Source organism: Rhinatrema bivittatum, chromosome 3, assembly GCF_901001135.1.
Source record: "Rhinatrema bivittatum chromosome 3, aRhiBiv1.1, whole genome shotgun sequence".
Classification (NCBI taxonomy): domain Eukaryota; kingdom Metazoa; phylum Chordata; class Amphibia; order Gymnophiona; family Rhinatrematidae; genus Rhinatrema; species Rhinatrema bivittatum.
This window is the reverse complement of record NC_042617.1, coordinates 315,284,921-315,303,411: the sequence shown is the minus strand read 5'-3', so window position 1 is coordinate 315,303,411 and position 18,491 is coordinate 315,284,921. Positions and strand designations below refer to the sequence as shown.

The 18,491-nt window shown below is 43.5% G+C and overlaps 1 protein-coding gene across 1 annotated transcript in view; it reads left to right on the top strand.

The window, feature by feature from the left end:
* The window catches only part of LOC115088585 (dermatan-sulfate epimerase-like), a 121,150-nt gene extending 103,182 nt beyond the window's left edge, over positions 1-17,968 (top strand). Inside the window, exon 4 of the mRNA XM_029596842.1 lies at positions 17,538-17,968. Coding sequence (XP_029452702.1) covers positions 17,538-17,968 — 431 coding nt within the window. The remainder of the gene's footprint in view (positions 1-17,537) is intronic.
* The last annotated feature ends 523 nt before the right edge of the window (positions 17,969-18,491 follow it).

The following is an 18,491-nucleotide window of genomic DNA, read 5'->3' as shown; positions in this document are numbered from 1 at the left end:
CAACAGGTACTAAGAGATAGGCCAGCTAACTCGGGGAGAGTTCCCTTTTCTTTGAGCAGGAAAGGGCTACCCGGAATGGGTTGACTCCTAGAGTGCATAATGGTACAAATTGTTAGGATTTAAGTATTTGCAAACAGATCATGACTTCCTGAGCAAGATGGAGGAAGTTCTCTGCTCTGCCCTGAAACTAAAAGAAAATTGTTTGTTTTAATTAAGGATCCATGCTGTGAAGGATTAGTATTTTGAATTGCCAGAGACTGAGGGTTCCATTTGCAACGAGGGTTCAGCCGTTAGGACCAAAAGAAGCGCTGATGTCATCTCCCGCCCAAATCATCAGTATCAACCTATGCTGACTTTGTAGTTTGCACAGTGCCTCTGTAAACTATGGGAAGACAGAGGATGAACTAGAGTACAACTACCACCAGTTTTCTATAGCACTAGAAACATTACTGTTGGCACCTAAGAAAGATTTCGGGAACATGGCCCGTATTATGAAGGTCATGAAAACTATTGAGCATATGAAATATGCAAGCTGCAAACATCTGAAGTCAGCTTTTTATGTTCTTACATTCCAAATGTGGATAGACAGGCACAGTGTTAGAGGTCAAGCCCTTGTAGGGACATAAGACCTGGACAGACAGGCACAGCATTCAAGGATAGAGGTCAAGCCCTCATAGGGGCATAATACCTGGATGGTCAGGCACAGCATTAGAGGTCAAGCCCTTGTAGGGACATAAGGCCTGGATGGACAGGCACAGTTTTCGAGGCTAGAGGTCAAGCTCTCGTAGGGACATAAGGCCTGGATGGACAGGCACAGCATTAGAGATCAAGCCCTCATAGGGACTTCAGGCCAGGACGGACAGGCACAGCATTCAAGGATAGAGGTCAAGCCCTCGTAGGGACATAAATCCTGGACAGACAGGCACAGCATTAGAGGTCAGGCCCTCGTAGGGACGTAAAGCCTGGATGACAGGCACAGTGTTAGAGGTCAGGCCCTCATAGAGACGTAAAACCTAGATGGACAGGCACAGCATTAGAGGTCAAGCCCTTTTAAATACCCAGAAGCTATTAACTGTACTTATGCACTTCAGCTGATGATAAAGGAACATGAAGAACTCTCAGAAATATGAAAACCGCTACTCAAGTGCAAATCTACAATATCAACCTATGTTGTTTTTGTAGTTTACACAGTGCCTCTGTAAACTATGGGAACACAAAGGATGAACTAGAGTGCAACTACCACCAGTTTTCTATAGTACTAGAAACATTAATGTTGGCACCTAAGAGAGATTTAGGGAAAATGGCCCATATTATAAAGGTCATGAAAACTATTGAGCATATGAACTATGCAAGCTCCAAATATCTTAAGTCAGCTTTTTGTGTTCTTACATTCCAAATGTTGCAAAACAGGAAAAGAATATTCTGGAAAGAAGTGATGCACAAATACATGAAACTGAAATTAGAAATACTAGAACTAAACTCAGACAGGCACAGCATTTGAGGTCAGGCCCTTGTAGGGACATACGGCCTGGACAGTGGACGGACAAGCACAGCATTTCAGGTCAGGTACATGTACTGATATTATCTGGATCATAGGAGCAATTGGAGCTGCTGCAAGGCTTTCAATTGCTTTTATTCATCTTACCATTCACAGGGAAAATTTGGAAACCCAAGCAAAGGCAGGTTTATTTTAAAAAAAACTAGCATTTCCATTAACTCTGGTGCCAGCCTTGAGCGGTGAGGGCTCATGATATCCCCTGTCATTGAAAATACACAATAACTGGGCACACTGGTTGGTGGACATGACAGATATTGCTGAGCCACTTTGGCTAGGTGTGGCCAGACAGTGGACTTGTGTGCCCAATATGCCAGTGGATCTGTCTACATGTGCTTGTGGGCTCTGAGAGATACTGTGTCACTGACAGTTGTGCTGTTGTCTCCTTTGCTTGGGTGGGCTGAGAGTCACTCATGCCAGCTGCTTTCTCTCTAGCCCATAGCAGAACAGATGATTCTTTATGGGCAACATGCCTTTGACGTACTGAAGTGGAGGAGGAGGAGGTACTAGCTGTCGCTGACAGAGTGCTGTTCCTGCTTGGGCTAGCACAATTCTCTGAAGTGTCCGCCGCTGTTTCCTTCTCTGCTTCATGCCTAATCTGTCTCTGCCTATCACGGACTTTTGCTAACAGTAGGTCCTTCACAAATGAGAGACAATTAGACTGTAGGGTGAGTTTCCCTTTCACACGGGGATCACAGACTGTGGCGAGCATGTATGTGTGGTCTTCTGTTAAAGGCCTTAATCTCTCTTACACCTGCTTCTGCAAAACGTCCAGACAATGCAGCACCTCAGCTGACATTCCCTCTTCCTATTTAAAGCCCTCCAAATTTTCCTCCAGAAAATTAACTATAGGGATGATATCAGCCAAGGTGGCACTTCTGGAACTCAGCTCCTCCGAGACATCCTTGAAGGCTGCAGGATTTTTACCAGCTGACTCATGACTAACCAGTCATGATGCCCTAGGGGATTCTGCACACCTATGTCCATTGAACCAGAAAGTTCATGAAGGGGTGTCTGCAGCTTCACTAACCTCTGCAGCATCATAAAGGTGGAATTCCACCGGGTGGCAATGTCTTGAATAAGTCGCTTGTGAGGCATCTCGAAATCAGTCTGATTTTGTCAGAGAACCTGCCCTGCCTTCACACTTCTGTGGAAGTTCACTGCTATGTTCCTGCACTTGTGTATTAACATATGCAGGTATTCATTTTCTTGGTGCTTGGATCCAACCCCAGAGCTGACTTCACTACCAGGTGAAGAGTGTGTGCAAAACATCAGATGTTCTGAAACTGCCCGTCGTATATTGCCTTAACCATGTTTGCACCATTGTCTGTGACAAAGAACCCTGCCTGAGGATTCCTGTCTCACTGGTGTTGTTGCCAGCCCACCACCATCTGTCTGATGCATGCTAGAATATTGGCTGAGATATGGGCTTCGTTCGTCAGGTGGGTGTGCAGTAAAGCCCACCTCCACCCTGATACATGTTCACTAATAGAGCTGCTGCCTGCCCCTGCCTCAGCCAGGTCCCACCAGTGTGCTGTCAGGGAGAGGTAAGAGTGTGCAGCATTCATGGTGATCCAGATATCGCAGGTGAAATGCACACTCCTCTGTGCCTTAGCTAGCAGCACTTGGATGCGACTGTGACACTGGTTGTACAGGCTGGGGATGACCTTTCAGCTAAAAGTGGTTCTGGAGTAGACTTTGTAATTTGGAACTAAGACCTTCAGCAAATGCTTGAAACCCATATTCTTCACTATCTGCAAGGGCTGTTCATCAAGGGAAATCATTTCCCCCAATGCTCCTGGTTACAACTTTTGAGTCTGCTGCCTCCTACCCCGGGATAGCGTTACCGCACACCACCCCATTTCCTCCATGGTGGGTTGTCACTTCTGCCACATGGCAAGGGCTGCTGGCCTGCTACCTGACTGCTAGAAGGGGCTAAGGGCATGGGGTGACTCTGCTACTTTTCAACCACTTTACACTGCCTGGAAAAAGGGGTCCCGTGACTGGTACTGCCACCATCCTCAGATAGCAGTACTGTTGTTGGGTGTTGCCTCTTCATATGACGCGTCATGCCAAAATTAGATAGATTTCCCATTTGCTTGCCTCTGCTAATAGCCCTGGCACAGTAATTACACTGAGCAAATGATGGGTCCTCCATCACTTTAAAGTGGCTCCAGATCGCAGATTTCTTTCGTGATTCCTTCTCTATAGCCTTCAGGGTGGATGCTGGCACTGGAGCTGAAGTAGTGTGTGCACCCTGAGAAGCAAAGCCAGGGACATCAGTCACACTCTGTGCCTGCACTGACTGCTCTTCCTCCTCCTCATCATCATCAGTTTCATCTCTCCCCTGCTGCACTGAAGTGGAGGCTAAGACAGGACTAACTAATCCCCCTAAACCTTCTTCAGCTATTACTTCTTCCATTTCTGATGATGAGCATCCCACATAAGATGATTCTTCATCGTTATCAGAAGCAAACAGTGCCTGCGCTACATTGTCAACATTAAGTCGAGTCTGCTGTCGCACTGCTGCTTTTGGGTGTCGCCATTTTGTCTGGCATTACTCAGCCTCTTCTTCCCTCACCTCCAAAACTACAGGGTCAGAAACAGGTGATGGCAATGCATCATCTTTAAATTTCATTTTTTTCTGGATGGAACTGCCTGCACCTCCAGAGATTTTAGATTGTAACGGGTCCCTTTTTAACTTTAATGTGGGACTGGCACTGCCTTTTGAATTGCCTCCTCTGCCAGTCCCAATCACTCGACCACATCTAGCTTGCCCTGACATTATGGATTTAAAGTCACTGCCTACTATTTATTTATTTTTAACTTTTCTATACCAATGCTCCTCTACAGGATACATATCGCACCGGTTTACATGGAACTGAAAACAGTCGCCGGGAGGCGTATACAATGAAACATAGGAACAAAGAACGTTCGGGGAAATAAAACAGTGTGGAGAAATGTAACATTGGAACAAGGAACGTGCGGGGAAATAAGACAGATATGTGAAAACTTTAGCAATGTAAGGGAATACACTACCATATAATGTGGTAGATATAACATAATATTAAAAAGAGTAAGTTTAATAATAATATGAATGGGAAAAGAGGCCTAAGCCTCGGGGAAACGAGCCGGTGGGGGGGAAAGGGAGAGAGTTATGGGGGAAAACCACAAAGAGCAATGGGACGTTTAGCATTGGTAGGATTCAAGGGGGAGAGAGATCAAGGGCGAAGGGATTATCTGTCCGAAGAGGCCTGACTGAAGAGCCAGGTTTTCGGGATTATCTGTCCGAAAAGGCCTGACTGAAGAGCCAGGTTTTCAGTTTCTTTTTGAAGACCAAAGGGCAGGGTTCTTGGCGGAGGTCTGGTGGGAGCGAGTTCCAGAGTGGAGGCCCAGCTGTGGAGAGGGCGCGCTTCCTTAAATAGGTTTTAGCAGGTGGGGTATATAGCATGTCTTTGTATGCTCTTCTAGTGGGTCTGTTTGAAGTGTGTGGCCTTATTTGGAAGGTTAGATTGAGGGGGGAGATATTATGTAAAGCCTTGTGAATCATCATGAGGGCTTTAAAGAGGATCCTGGATTTGATGGGTAACCAGTGCAAGTTTTGAAGGATGGGAGTGATATGTTCTCTTCTGTTGGCATTAGTGAGGATCCTGGCTGTGGCGTTCATGACCATTTGAAGAGGTTTGATTGAATTGGCGGGTAGTCCCAGCAGAAAGGAGTTGCAGTAATCCACTTTGGACAAGACGATGGATTGTAACACCAAACGGAAGTCACGGAGGAGTAGTAGTGGTTTTAGTTTTTTTAGTACCTGCAATTTGAAGAAGCATTCTTTCGTTGTGTTGTTTATGAATTTTTTTAGGTTAAGTTGATTGTCGAGCAGAACCCCCAGGTCTCTCACATGTGATGAATGGTTAATTGTATTTTTGGCTAGTTGCGAAAGGCTTGAGGAGTTGAGAATAGTGTTGTTGTTGTTGTCCTGAGTTATTAGTAGAATTTCAGTTTTGTTAGTATTTAGGACGAGATTGAGGCTAGTGAGAAGCTGGTTGATTGCTTGAAGGCAGCTGTTCCAATGGGACCAGGTTTTGTGAAGAGATTCGGTAATAGGGATGAGGATCTGGATGTCGTCTGCATAAAGGAAGTGGGTTAGTTTTAGGTTAGAAAGTAGCTGGCATAGCGGGAGGAGGTAGATGTTAAATAGAGTAGGTGAGAGAGATGATCCTTGGGGAACTCCTGTGTTTGCTCTGACTGGGTGTGAATCTTTGTTGTTGATCCTCACCTTGTAAGATCTATTTTCGAGGAAGGATTTGAACCAGTTGAGTGCAGATCCTTTGATGCCAATGTCTGCCAGTCACTGAAGTAAGACAGTGTGGTTCACGGTGTCAAAAGCTGCGGACAAATCCAACAGCGCTAGTAAGTAAGGTTGACCTTTTTCCAAGTTTAGAAGGATGGTGTCTGAGAGCATAGATAGTAAAGATTCAGTGTTTAGTATCTCCGGGTGAATGCTTGCAGGAAGCAAAATGAGGTAAATTGAGACTGGAAGGGGCTAGGTAGATGATGGCAGAAGATAGAAGTCTGCTGTATTGCTTACGTGATAGTTAGGAATGGTGGTTTCCTGTTTGAATAGGTCTGGAGCGGAGGTACTCTGTGAGGAATTGTGCTTGCAGTGCTGGGGTGGTGAATGGCTTCTCTCCGGGGCTGCACGAAGGGGCGCACAAAGGGGCAGCCCCTTTCTCGTGCTCCTTCGGCACATGGCGCGCGGCGCCTGGCTGCCACGCTGTTTTAAACGCTGATCGGGGCTGTCCCCCGATTGGCTGGGCATCGGTGGGGCTCCTGATAGGCTCAGGAGCGAAGAGGAGGAGCGCACATGGAAGAGGAGGCCCGAGCGCTGATCTGGCTGCCTCGTGGTCGGCGCTGGCTGCCGCTGAGGGTGAGTGCGAATTTAAAGGGCCTTACCCCGGCGGGTCAGCGGCGCCGATCGCGCAGGCCTCGCTAGCACCCCGGTCGCTGCCTTCGTCGAGGGAGGAAGAGGATTTCAATTACTAGGGATTTCAATTAAAATAATTATTTCCAAAAGAGGCCCACTGGGGATTTAGCTTCAGAGAGTACCCTGTCCCAATATACGTGAGTCTGCAAAAGTGCCCACTGGCCCACGAGGCAGTGTCTGGATGTACACTAAAACTGGGACCGCTGTAGGCACACACCAAGCTTGTAACTACAAAAGAGGCCCACTGGGCATTTGGCTTCAGTGGACACTGCTGTCCCAATATACGTCAGTCTGCAAAAGTGCCCACAGGCCCACGAGGCTGTGCCTGGATGTTCACTAAAACTGGAACCCCTGTATTGTGCACACACCAAGCTTGTAACTACAAAAGAGACCCATATAAGAACATAAGAACATGCCATACTGGGTCAGACCAAGGGTCCATCAAGCCCTTGTTTCCACCAGTGGCCAATCCAGGCCATAAGAACCTGGCAAGTACCCAAAAACTAAGTCTATCCCATGCTACCATTGCTAGTAATACCAGTGGCTATTTTCTAAGTCAACTCAATTAATAGCAGGTAATGGACTTCTCCAAGAACTTATCCAATTCTTTTTTAAACACAGCTATACTAACTTCACTAACCACATCCTCTGGCAACAAATTCCAGAGTTTAATTGTACGATGAGTGAAAAAGAACTTTCTCCGATTAGGTTTTTTTTTTTTTTTCATTTGCAATTTATTGGATTTTTCATAAAGTATACATAAGTCATACTTTCAAGAAAAAGAAAATACAGAGTAACAAAGAAATACTAAACATAGGAAAATATCTTAAACATAAAAATCTTAACCAATTATGTTATCTTAAGTAACATAGGTAGGTGAGACCAGTAATCCAATAGGGGAGAAATCAAGAAAACAATTTATCGTATAACTGGCTTAACGATTTTTGATGGTTTCCTTTCTTTACTGATTACCAAACAATTATTTATTGTGGGACTGTGGTCACCATTCTTGCATTTAGAAATGATTAAGTTGTTCAATAGCAGTAAATGCAAAATTTTCACCTTTACCCTTAATAAGACATCTACATGGATATCTTAATAAGAAAGTGTAACCTAGGGCTACTATCTGAGGTCTTAATTTTATAAATTCCTGTCTCCTTAATTGGGTGGGTCTGGCAAAAATCGGGGAAAATCTTGACCAGTTGACCATAGAAATTTTCAGAGGAATTTTGAAAGAATGCCTTCATCACATTACTAACATCTCTTTCTATAACAAAAGATACTAATAAAGTTCCCCTGCCCAATATCTCAACAGCAGAACTTTCAATAAACTGAGTAAGATTCTCAAAAATAGCTAGTTGGTTTCCTTCGATTTTCCTTTCAATCTTCGTCATGAAGTAGGCCTTATTTATGATGGGCAATTTTGATTCATCAAATTTCAAAATTTCTAGGAAAAACTTTAACGTGCTTTGGGCATCTTCTCCTAAAGCACAAGGAAAATTTAAGAATCGTAAGTTCAAATGTCTGTTATAGTTTTCCAATGCCTCCAGTCTTTTGGACTGGTAGCCCAGATCTTTTATTTATTTATTTAGTTAGTTAGTTATTTATTTATTTATTTAATTATTATTATTATTATTATTTTATTTATTTATCTCTTTCCTTGCAACCCAACCAGACCAACTAGAAAGCAACACCAGGCCAAACTCCCAACACCATCCCCCAAACTCATGAAACACGCCATTATTAGAGAACGATCATTCATCATAGCAGGAACCACCCACTGGAATAAAATGCACCCACACCTACGCCAGAAAACTACATTGGTTACCAGTAAATTTTAGATTCCTCTGCAAATCAATCACCATTATACACAAATCTATCCATCATCAACTCCATCTTGACATTGAAATCCCCTTCAAATTACACTCTTCCAACAGACCAATTAGAGATATTCACAAAGGCACATTGAATTTCCCCCCCACCAAAGCTTCACGCCTTTCCTCTACAAAAGACAGAGCTTTTTCAATAGCAGGACCAGCTATATGGAACAACATTCCTTCAGGTCTCCGATTAGAACCTTGTCTAACCACTTTCAGAAAAAAACTCAAGACGTGGCTATTTCATCAAGCATTCGATGACCCCCCAGACAATCACTAATCATATTTTAGTTCTCATGGACATAGAGGATAGAGGTCCACTATCCTTTTTGAACGAAGAACAATCACAGATTAAAGCATATTATGCTCTAACTTAAATTCCTTTTGTATTATGTTATAATTCCTCCTGCCTTTCTTCCTTCCAGCTTTAAGCTTCCCAAGTTTTTACTCCTTGTTAAATGTAACTTTGCCTTATTCTTCTCTTGTTAATTACTATTTTTATTTATTGCTTCAGTTATACCCTTGTTCTATGTAAACCGATCCGATATGGTTATTACTATGAAGGTCAGTATAAAAAAAATGTTAAATAAATAAATAAATAAATTTATTTAAAGAATTTTTATATACCGGGGCCTGTAAAAAAACATCACCTCGGTTCACAGTGTAACATAACATAGCAACAAGCTTTACAATGACTATAAATATCGTTTCACAGTATAACATGACATAGTAACAAGTTTTACAATAGTTTAAAGGCTGAAAGAGATTAATCTATAAGGGAAGGTAGAGTTAGTATGTGGGATAACTTCATGTTTTTTGATACATCGATTACTTAGAGAAGTCTAATTACTAACTTTTAACACGTGAGGATGAAGTAAAAAAAAATTAACTATTAACATGAGAGAAAGAATATAAACAGTAAAAGCTTGGGGGAAGGAGGGGGGTGGCGGAGAGGTGGGGGCGGGCTGTTGGGGAATAGGGATGTAGGAGGAGGGGGGATGAGAAGGGGTAGTTGCGGTAGGAATATTAAGACGTGTCAATCAGACAGGGAGTATGAGTTCGGGTATATACCTTTGGTGGTAGTCAGTCAGTCAGTCAGTTCGGGTATATACCTTTGGAGGTAGTCAGTCAGTCAGGGTATGCTCGTTTGAAGAGCCATGTTTTAAGATTCTGTTTGAATTTTTTATGGCATGGTTCCTGGCGTAGGTGTGGGGGCATTTTATTCCAGTGGGTGGTTCCTGCTATGATGAATGATCGTTCTCTAATAGTGGCGTGTTTCATGAGTTTGGGGGATGGTGTTGGGAGTTTGGCCTGGTGTTGCTTTCTAGTTGGTCTGGTTGGGTTGCAAGGAAAGAGATGTTCAGGGAACCATTGCATGTTTTGGTTGTGGATGGCTTTGTGTATGAGAGTGAGGGATTTATATATTATCCTAGAGTTTACAGGGAGCCAGTGTAGGGATTGAAGAACTGGGGTGATGTGGTCGTGACGGTGCGTGTTGGTAAGAATGCGGGCAGCGGCGTTTTGTAGGAGCTGTAATGGTTGAAGGGTATTTTTTGGTAAGCCTAGGAGGATAGCGTTACAATAGTCAATCTTGGACAAGATCATGGCCTGTAGCACTGTTCGGAAATCGGAAGTGTGTAATAGAGGTTTGATTCTCTTCAGGGTGTGGAGTTTGAAGAATCCGCTCTTTATCGTAGCGGAGATGAATTTTTTGAGGTTAAAGTGGTTGTCTATCCATATGCCTAGGCTGCGGACCAGTTGTGTGGAAGGGCAGGAGGATAGCGAGGGGGGAGAGAGGTTGAGTGGGGGATTGTTAGGAGGAGAAAGGATGAGTAGCTCTGTTTTGTTGGTATTGAGTGCCAGAGAGTTATCTGTAAGTAGTTTGTTTATTTCAGATAGAGCGGAATTCCAGATCTTCATTGCATTTGGGATAGAGTCAGTAATTGGTATGAGTATCTGCACGTCATCTGCATAGATGAAGTGCTGGAAACCCAGTTTGGAAAGAAGTCGGCAGAGGGGAGGAGGTAGATGTTAAAAAGGGTTGACGAGAGGGACGAGCCTTGTGGTACTCCTTGTGATAGCCTAACAGGTTTGGATTCGTTACGACCAATTTTTACACTATAGCTCCTGTCGTGTAGGTAAGAGTGAAACCAGAGTAGGGCAGTGCCAGAGATGCCAATTTCCTTGAGGCGTTTGATGAGTGTGTTGTGATTGACTGTGTCAAATGCCGCCGATATATCTAGCAGTGTGAGTATGTGGGATTGTCCTTTGTCAAGAGCTCTAAGTATGTTTTCCGAGAGGGAGATAAGTAGGGTTTCTGTGCTATGGTGTTTACGGAAACCAAACTGGGATGAGGAGAGAATATTGTGATCTTCAATATAGTCTGTGAGTTGTCTGTTAATAATTTTTTCAAGTATTTTGGAGAGGAATGGAAGGTTTGACACTGGGCGATAGTTGGCTGGATCGGTGGGATCTAAGTCTGGTTTTTTGAGTATAGGTTTTATAATGGCTTGTTTAAGTTCAGATGGGAACTGGCCAAGTGTAATAGATTTATTCAGGATGTTAGCGATGTGTTTGGCTATTGAAGAGGGGCTTGCGAGTAGTGTTTTGGTGGGCAGATTACCTGAGGGATGAAAGGCGGGTTTGATTTTTTTGAGGGTGGTTTCAATTTCCAGTGCAGAGGTGTATTCGAATTTTGAGAGGGGGGAGTATGAGGTTTGTGTAGATGGATGTAATTGAGTGACATGATTGGTGTGAGCAATCGAAGTGTTTTTGTGTGTTGCTGAGTTAGCATGGCCGGGTTGGGATGAAAAGCGTGCCATAATGGTCTCCACTTTGGTGAGGAAGTATGATGCTAATTTCTCACATTTTGTTTCATCATCATTGTCAGGGTTATATCTGACTGGTGATGTGATCAGGCTGGCTACGTATTGGAAAAGGGCTTGTGGGTTAAACTGGTACTGATGAATTCGTGCGGCATAGAAATCTTTCTTTGCTTTCTCAGTGGCTTTTCGGTAGGTGTGTAGGTGGGTGTGAAACTGTAATAGGGTGGCCGGGAGTTGATTCCTCCGCCAGGTTTTTTCAATTTTACGAAGATCTGTTTTCATGGTTTTAAGTTCGTTAGTATACCATGGTTTTTTATTATTTTTTTCTATATTGATTTCTTTGGTTTGGGAGGGGCAGAGTCTATCTGCTATGTTGGTGGTGATTTGGAACCATGATGAGGTGGCTGTGTTAGCGTCGGTGAGGTCTAGGTTAGGGAGTTCTTTTGAAAGGGCCTCTATATCATCATCGATCTTACCTTGTTTGCGAATGTTATTGTTTTTTTGGGTAGTGAAGGAGGGGGGATGCCTATGATTTGCATCGGGTATCGATACGGAAATGGTCTGACCAAGGGATGGGTGTGCAGCTGGGAAGGTCGGCTTGGATTAAGGTGTTGGTAAAGATGAGGTCGAGTGTGTGCCCAGCCTTGCGTGTAGGGTCAGATACGATTTGTTTGAAACCAAGTGCAGTCATAGCTGTCAGAATAGCTTCACAAGAAGGGGAAAGAGGGTCGCTGTCTACATGGAGATTCAGGTCTCCCAGAATGATGGCAGGCTTGGCATTGTTTATGTGTTTAGAGATATGTTCTATGAGTGAGGAAGGATTCTTTTCCAGAAGGCCAGGGGGGGCATAGATTAAGCAGAGTTGGAGGGAATTGGATCTAAAAATGCTGATCTCCAGCTTGGGAGGGGGTGATGTAGCTTGAAGCGTGAAGTTGAACTTCTTTTTGGCGGCCAGGAGTAGTCCACCCCCTTTCTTTTTGAGTCTAGGGATGGTGAATACGCTATATACATCTGTAGGGAGTTGGTTAATTAAAGCGGAGTCAGTGTCCTTTAGCCATGATTCCGTGATAGCACATATGTCAGGGGATTCGTCTGTGAGGATGTCGTGTAGTAATGTGGTTTTTCTTAGAATTGATTGAGCATTAAGTAGTAGGATGGAAAAGGACAGCATACCCAGAAGTTGTGTGAGGGGGGGGGGCCATAATGGGGATAAGTGATCTGTGTTGTTGAGTTATGTAGGTATCTTTGATCGTTCTGTGGGGGGCGTAGAAGTGTTTAATGGTGGGAATGAGATGTGGACTCATTTTGCCGAGTATTGAGAGTTTCTGTTTAATTGCAGAAGTTTACTGCAAGGTGGGGCTTCGTATGGGATAAGGGGGGGGGTGCGGGAAAGTATAAGGGTGATTGTGGAAGGAGGTAGTCGCAGTGGATCACCGCAGGGTAGGAGAGGTGTAGCAAAGGACATTTTAACATCAACTATTTGAGCTTGTAAAGTTTTTTTCTCCACCTCTTTCAGCCTGCTTCCAAAATCTTTCATTTGATCCTCCGTCTTAAGTTTCAGGTTTTGCATTTCAATATCCATTTTATTATATCTAGCATCAGCTTCTTTAACAAATTGCCCAATACTGGCCATTAATTCCCACAATAAATCCAGTGTTACCGTGGCTGGTTTAGGGGGGATAACAAACCCACCCCTTCCCTGTTCCCTCGGCAGCACAGGAGTTCTCCCCGTTATAATCTCCGACAGTCTCTTCGTCTCCTCGCTCGGGTAAACTGGAGACACTAACGGCTCACGATCTTCCGGACCCGGTATGGCTGCTGTTGCCAGCAAACTCGAGGAAAGTCTAGAGCTTGAAGTCTCTGCTCCATCTTGGCGTCCCCCCTCCGACGAGTGGATGATGTCATCAGAGAGAGTCTGCTGCCGGAGAACCGCCTGCTGTCCAGGCGCCGGTGGAGGTCGGTAATCCGGGGGCTGAGACTGACCTCCCCAGGTGGCACTGAAGCTCCCTCTTCAAACGCCGCAGCGGGGACTTCATCTCCCGTTTTCACCATCAATGCGGTCGTATACTCGGTAATCTGTTTCTGTACATCGGGCAAAGGTGGGTCGGTGGGGAAAACTCGCATTTTTCCCTTTCTTTTAGCTGGCATCTCTTTCAAGGAAACACTTTTAGGAGCGTGTTACAGAATGACTGCTCTCCCTCCGATTAGTTTTAAATGTGCCACACGCTAACTTCATGGAGTGCCCCCTAGTCTTTCTATTATCCAAAAGAGTAAATAACTGATTCACATCTACCTGTTCTAGACCTATCATCATTTTAAACACCTCTATCATATCCCCCTTCAGCCGTCTCTTCTCCAAGCTGAAAAGTCCTAACTTCTTTAGTCTTTCCTAAAAGGGGAGCTGTTCCATTCCCCTTATCATTTTGGTAGCCCTTCTCTGTAACTTCTCCATCGCAATTATATCTTTTTTGAGATGCGGCGACCAGAATTGTACACAGAATTCAAGGTGCGATCTCACCATGGAGCGGTACAGAGGCATTATGACATTTTCTGTTTTATTCACCATTCCCTTTCTAATAATTCCCAACATTCTGTTTGCTTTTTTGACTACCGCAGCACACTGAACCGACGATTTCAATGTGTTATCCACTATGATGCCTAGAACTCTTTCTTGGGTTGTAACACCTTATATGGAACCTAACATTGTGTAACTATAGCAAGGGTTATTTTTCCCTATATGCATCACCTTGCACTTATCCACATTAAATTTCATCTGCCATTTTGAATCCCAATTTTCCAGTCTCACAAGGTCTTCCTGCAATTTATCACAATCTGCTTGTGATTTAACTACTCTGAACAATTTTGTATCATCTGCAAATTTGATTATCTCACTCGTCATATTTCTTTCCAGATCATTTATAAATATATTGAAAAGTAAGGGTCCCAATACAGATCCCTGAGGCACTCCACTGCCCACTCCCTTCCACTGAGAAAATTGTCCATTTAATCCTACTCTCTGTTTCCTGTCTTTTAGCCAGTTTGTAATCCACAAAAGGACATCACCACCTATCCCATGACTATTTACTTTTCCTAGAAGCCTCTCATGAGGAACTTTGTCAAACACCTTCTGAAAATCTAAGTACACTACATCTACCAGTTCACCTTTATCCACATGTTTAGTAACTCCTTCAAAAAAGTGAAGCAGATTTGCATGGCTTCACCCAAGACTTGCCTTGGGTGAAGCCATGCTGACTTTGTTCTATTAAACCATGTCTTTCTATATGTTCTATGATTTTGATGTTTAGAACCAGTCTGTAGTTTCCCGGATCACCCCTGGAGCCCTTTTTAAATATTGGGGTTACATTAGCCACCCTCCAGTCTTCAGGTACAATGGATGATTTTAATGATAGATTACAAATTTTTACTAATAGGTCTGAAATTTCATTTTTTAGTTCCTTCAGAACTCTGGGGTGTATACCATCCGTTCCAGGTGATTTACTACTCTTCAGGTTGTCAATCAGCTCTACCACATCTTCTAGGTTCACCATGATTTGATTCAGTCCATCTGAATCATTACCCAGGAAAACCTTCTCCGGTGCGGGTACGTCTCCAACATCCTCTTCAGTAAACACCCAAGCAAAGAAATCATTTAATCTTTCCGCAATGCCCTTATCTTTTCTAAGTGCCCCTTTAACACCTCGATCATCTATCGGTCCAACTGTCTCCCTCAGAGGCTTTCTGCTTCGGATATATTTTAAAAAGTTTTTACTGTGTGTTTTTGCCTTTACAGCCAACTTCTTTTCAGCTTCTCTCTTAGCCTGTCTTATCAATGTCTCACATTTAACTTCCCAACATTTATGCATTATCCTATTTTCTTCTGTTGGATCCTTCTTCTAATTTTTGAATGAAGATCTTTTGGCTAAAATAGCTTTCTTTCACCTCCCCTTTTAACCATGCCAGTAATCGTTTTGCCTTCTTTCCACCTTTCTTAATGTGTGGAATACATCTGGACTGTGCTTCTAGGATGGTATTTTTTAACAATCACCATGCCTCTTGCACACTTTTTACTTTTGTAGCTGCTCCTTTCAGTTGTTGGTAAGAGAAGTGCAGGAGGTCAGCAGTGCTGGGTAGATGATGGTACTCACTCTGAAGTGTAGAAGGAGGTTTGCTGAGGCAAGCACGGTAGTGGCCCAAGGCACGGACTACACTGGAGGTTCTAAAGACTCTATTTTTAAGATCAAATTGGCTCTGTCCCGTTTTTCTAACTTTTTTTTTATGGGATGCAAAGGAGATCAAGATTCCCCTTGCTACTACCTTGGAACACTCCCATGTTAGCTCTTTGGTAGTGGAGGTATTAAGTTGGAAATACTCTTGCATGCTCACAACCAAAGATTGTGTGAAGGTGTCATCTTGTAACAGGCTTTCATTCAGCCTCCAAAATTTGAGGTCTGTGTCAGTGTCACTGAACCATACATCTAATAAAATAGGGGCATGATCGGACCATGTGATGATCCCGATATCCGCTTTACAGATTCTGGTTTGCAACGTCTTAGCACTGAAAAAACAATCTATACGTGTGTACGATCCATGCGGTTGGGAGAAAAAAGTGTAGGATCGAGAGTGTGGAAACAAAAAACGCCAGCTGTCTACAAGTCCCCAGTGTGCTAACAAGGTTTGTAAGGCTCAGCGCGCCCCAGTAGTGGAGCCTTGTGGTAATGAGGAACTGTCTAAAGAAGGGTTACGGGAGACATTAAAATCCCCTCCTGTGATTATATAGCCCTCCGCATTGGTTAATAACACATCATCTATTGCTTGAAAAAAGGAGGAGTGATTACTGTTAGGAGCATACAAACTGAACAGGGTTAGCATGCCTGTGCACAGTCTGATTATTAACAAAATATAGCAGCCCCCAGGGTCTGGTACCTGCTTAATCACTTCATGCGTAACCAGTGACAATATAAATAAATATACCCACCCCGCATAGTGAGAACTCTTAGTGCTTGCTGCTAAATGAATACCAGTGAAGCCCTTAGGGGAGAGCAAGTGTTTTAAAATTTCACAATTATTGTAACACAAAATTGGCTGTTTCTCAAAAACCTTACGTGATGTGCAAATTTCGAAGTAATATCTGTGATCAGCAGCAAAACATCTATTTAGAACACCAAAAAGCCTGAAGGAAACAAAAACTTTGTTTACCAGTGTAATCAGACATAAAGGAAAAGCACAGGACTGCAAAGCACATTAAGCAGTACTGTCTGATTTTCAAGAAGGCTCATCACCCAGTAAAAAACTTGCTAGCAGAAATTTTTATGGGTTATCATAAGGCTTGGGGATAACTGCATGGAGCGGCAATTATTAAGAGAAACATGGGGTAAGCTGCACAGGGAGGCAGTTACTACCTTAAGAAGCTTGCTGGGCAGACTGGATGGAACTATCTCTTATGTTACATGGACACTGTTCTTCTCATACTGTGGTGCACTGCTTCCTCTTTTCATTCTTATGTTGATTTATTATCTGTAATCAGCGAGTCTACAATATATCCGCTTATTTCTAGCAAAACAATAGTCGAAAAAAAATGTCCTGTAACTTGGTCTTTGAATCCAAATCAGTTTTTTGTTTTTAAATAATTCTGTTATCTCCGGAAGGGGTACTGTAGATTGATATGTGAGAGATTGTGGATTTATTTTCTTGTCCTTTAACATTAATAATTCCTGTCTTTATTCATTATAAACCACCACTGGTGGGTTGTTGTTGGTTTTTTTTGCAGCCACAGAAGTGCCCGCCGTCAGGCTTTGCCAACCCTGATGCCTGGCTCTCCGTCTCAGATGCTCCTTGCCCAACCATTGACCCTTCTATGATGCTGTCTGACTCAGATTTAGAGCTGTACACTCATAGAAGTGACAGAGGGTGGGCACAAATCGCAGGCCCACAGAGAAGAAAGTGGAAGAGTGGAGAGGAGACAGATTGCTCTGCTCTTATTCTGCCAGCCAGGGTGAGGGATTGCAAGGGGAGCAAGGTTCAAAGGAGCAAGTATTGGGAGGGGAAGATTGAGAAGGCCAGTGCCTCAGGGGTGAGCAAAATCTGGAGGATAGGTCAGTGATTGTGGGAAGGAGGGGGGTCCTGTGGAGTTGTAGCCAAAGGAGACGGGTGGGGAAGGTGGTATGAGGAAGTGTGTAGCAAGGGGAAAACTGTCAAAGGAGCTGTACTCTGAGGCTATCTGTGTTTGGGGGTTTTTTTTTTTTTTCCAGAAAATGCCTATTGTAATTCATTCTTGTGAAACTGTTTGAATCCTATAGTGTTGCCTAACATATCTGCTGTACCCTCCTCTTTTCTTGGCCTTTGCTCAGAAGTCAGTTTTGGCCGGTGCGAGGAGGGGGAGATAAAGCAGATGACAGGGTTGGTGACTGAAAATAATGAGCTGGGAGGGTTTATTGCATGTGTGGCAGCAGGGGAGCAAAGAAAACTGGATATTTCTCTCGGTTACCTGGCTTTGGTGAGTCAGCAGCTGAAAGAGCAAAATCACCAACTGAATTTGCTGAGTATTCTCAGTGCAAGAGTTGTGAACGGTGGAGCAGCTCAGTGGAGGAGCAGCTGGAGCTCTGGGGAGTGGAGTTTGCATGCTGCCATTGATTATCCGGTGAGTGTGATACCACTGAAAGGGAGGTGCGAGGCATGCATTGAGGAGAGCAAACCATTGCTGGGGGTCTCACACTTTATTCATTGGTAACTCAAGGCATTTTCCCCAGTCCCCGGAGGGCTCATAGTCTAAGGTGAAGTGACTTGCCCAAGGTCTCAAGGAGTGACACTGGGAAATTTTCAGTTCATGGACATAGACTGAGGAGGGTAATTTTGAAAGGGACGTCTGCAGGTATAAAGTGCCAATGTGCACTTACGTTTACATGGGGCCGATATTCAGCTACCCATCTAAATGGTTTATGAAATAAACCTCACTTATGTATTCCCTGTATGTGTGCAATTTTAAGCACATCCAGGACAGGCATTCCAGAGAGCAGATTCTGGGTGGGCTTTCTGTATACACAATGACATTTGTTTTAGTTTTATTTCTGCTTTCATGATTTTAGGCCATTCTTTACTATTACAGTTGTTTTATTTATTTGTATGATGCCTGGCTCCATTATAGTGAAGAAGTGTCTATAAAATGTGCTGATACAATAATATAAATACTTTTGATTTACAAAAGTATGCAGCTGAATTTCCCCAAAACTTTCTGGGCATAAAATAACAGGTGT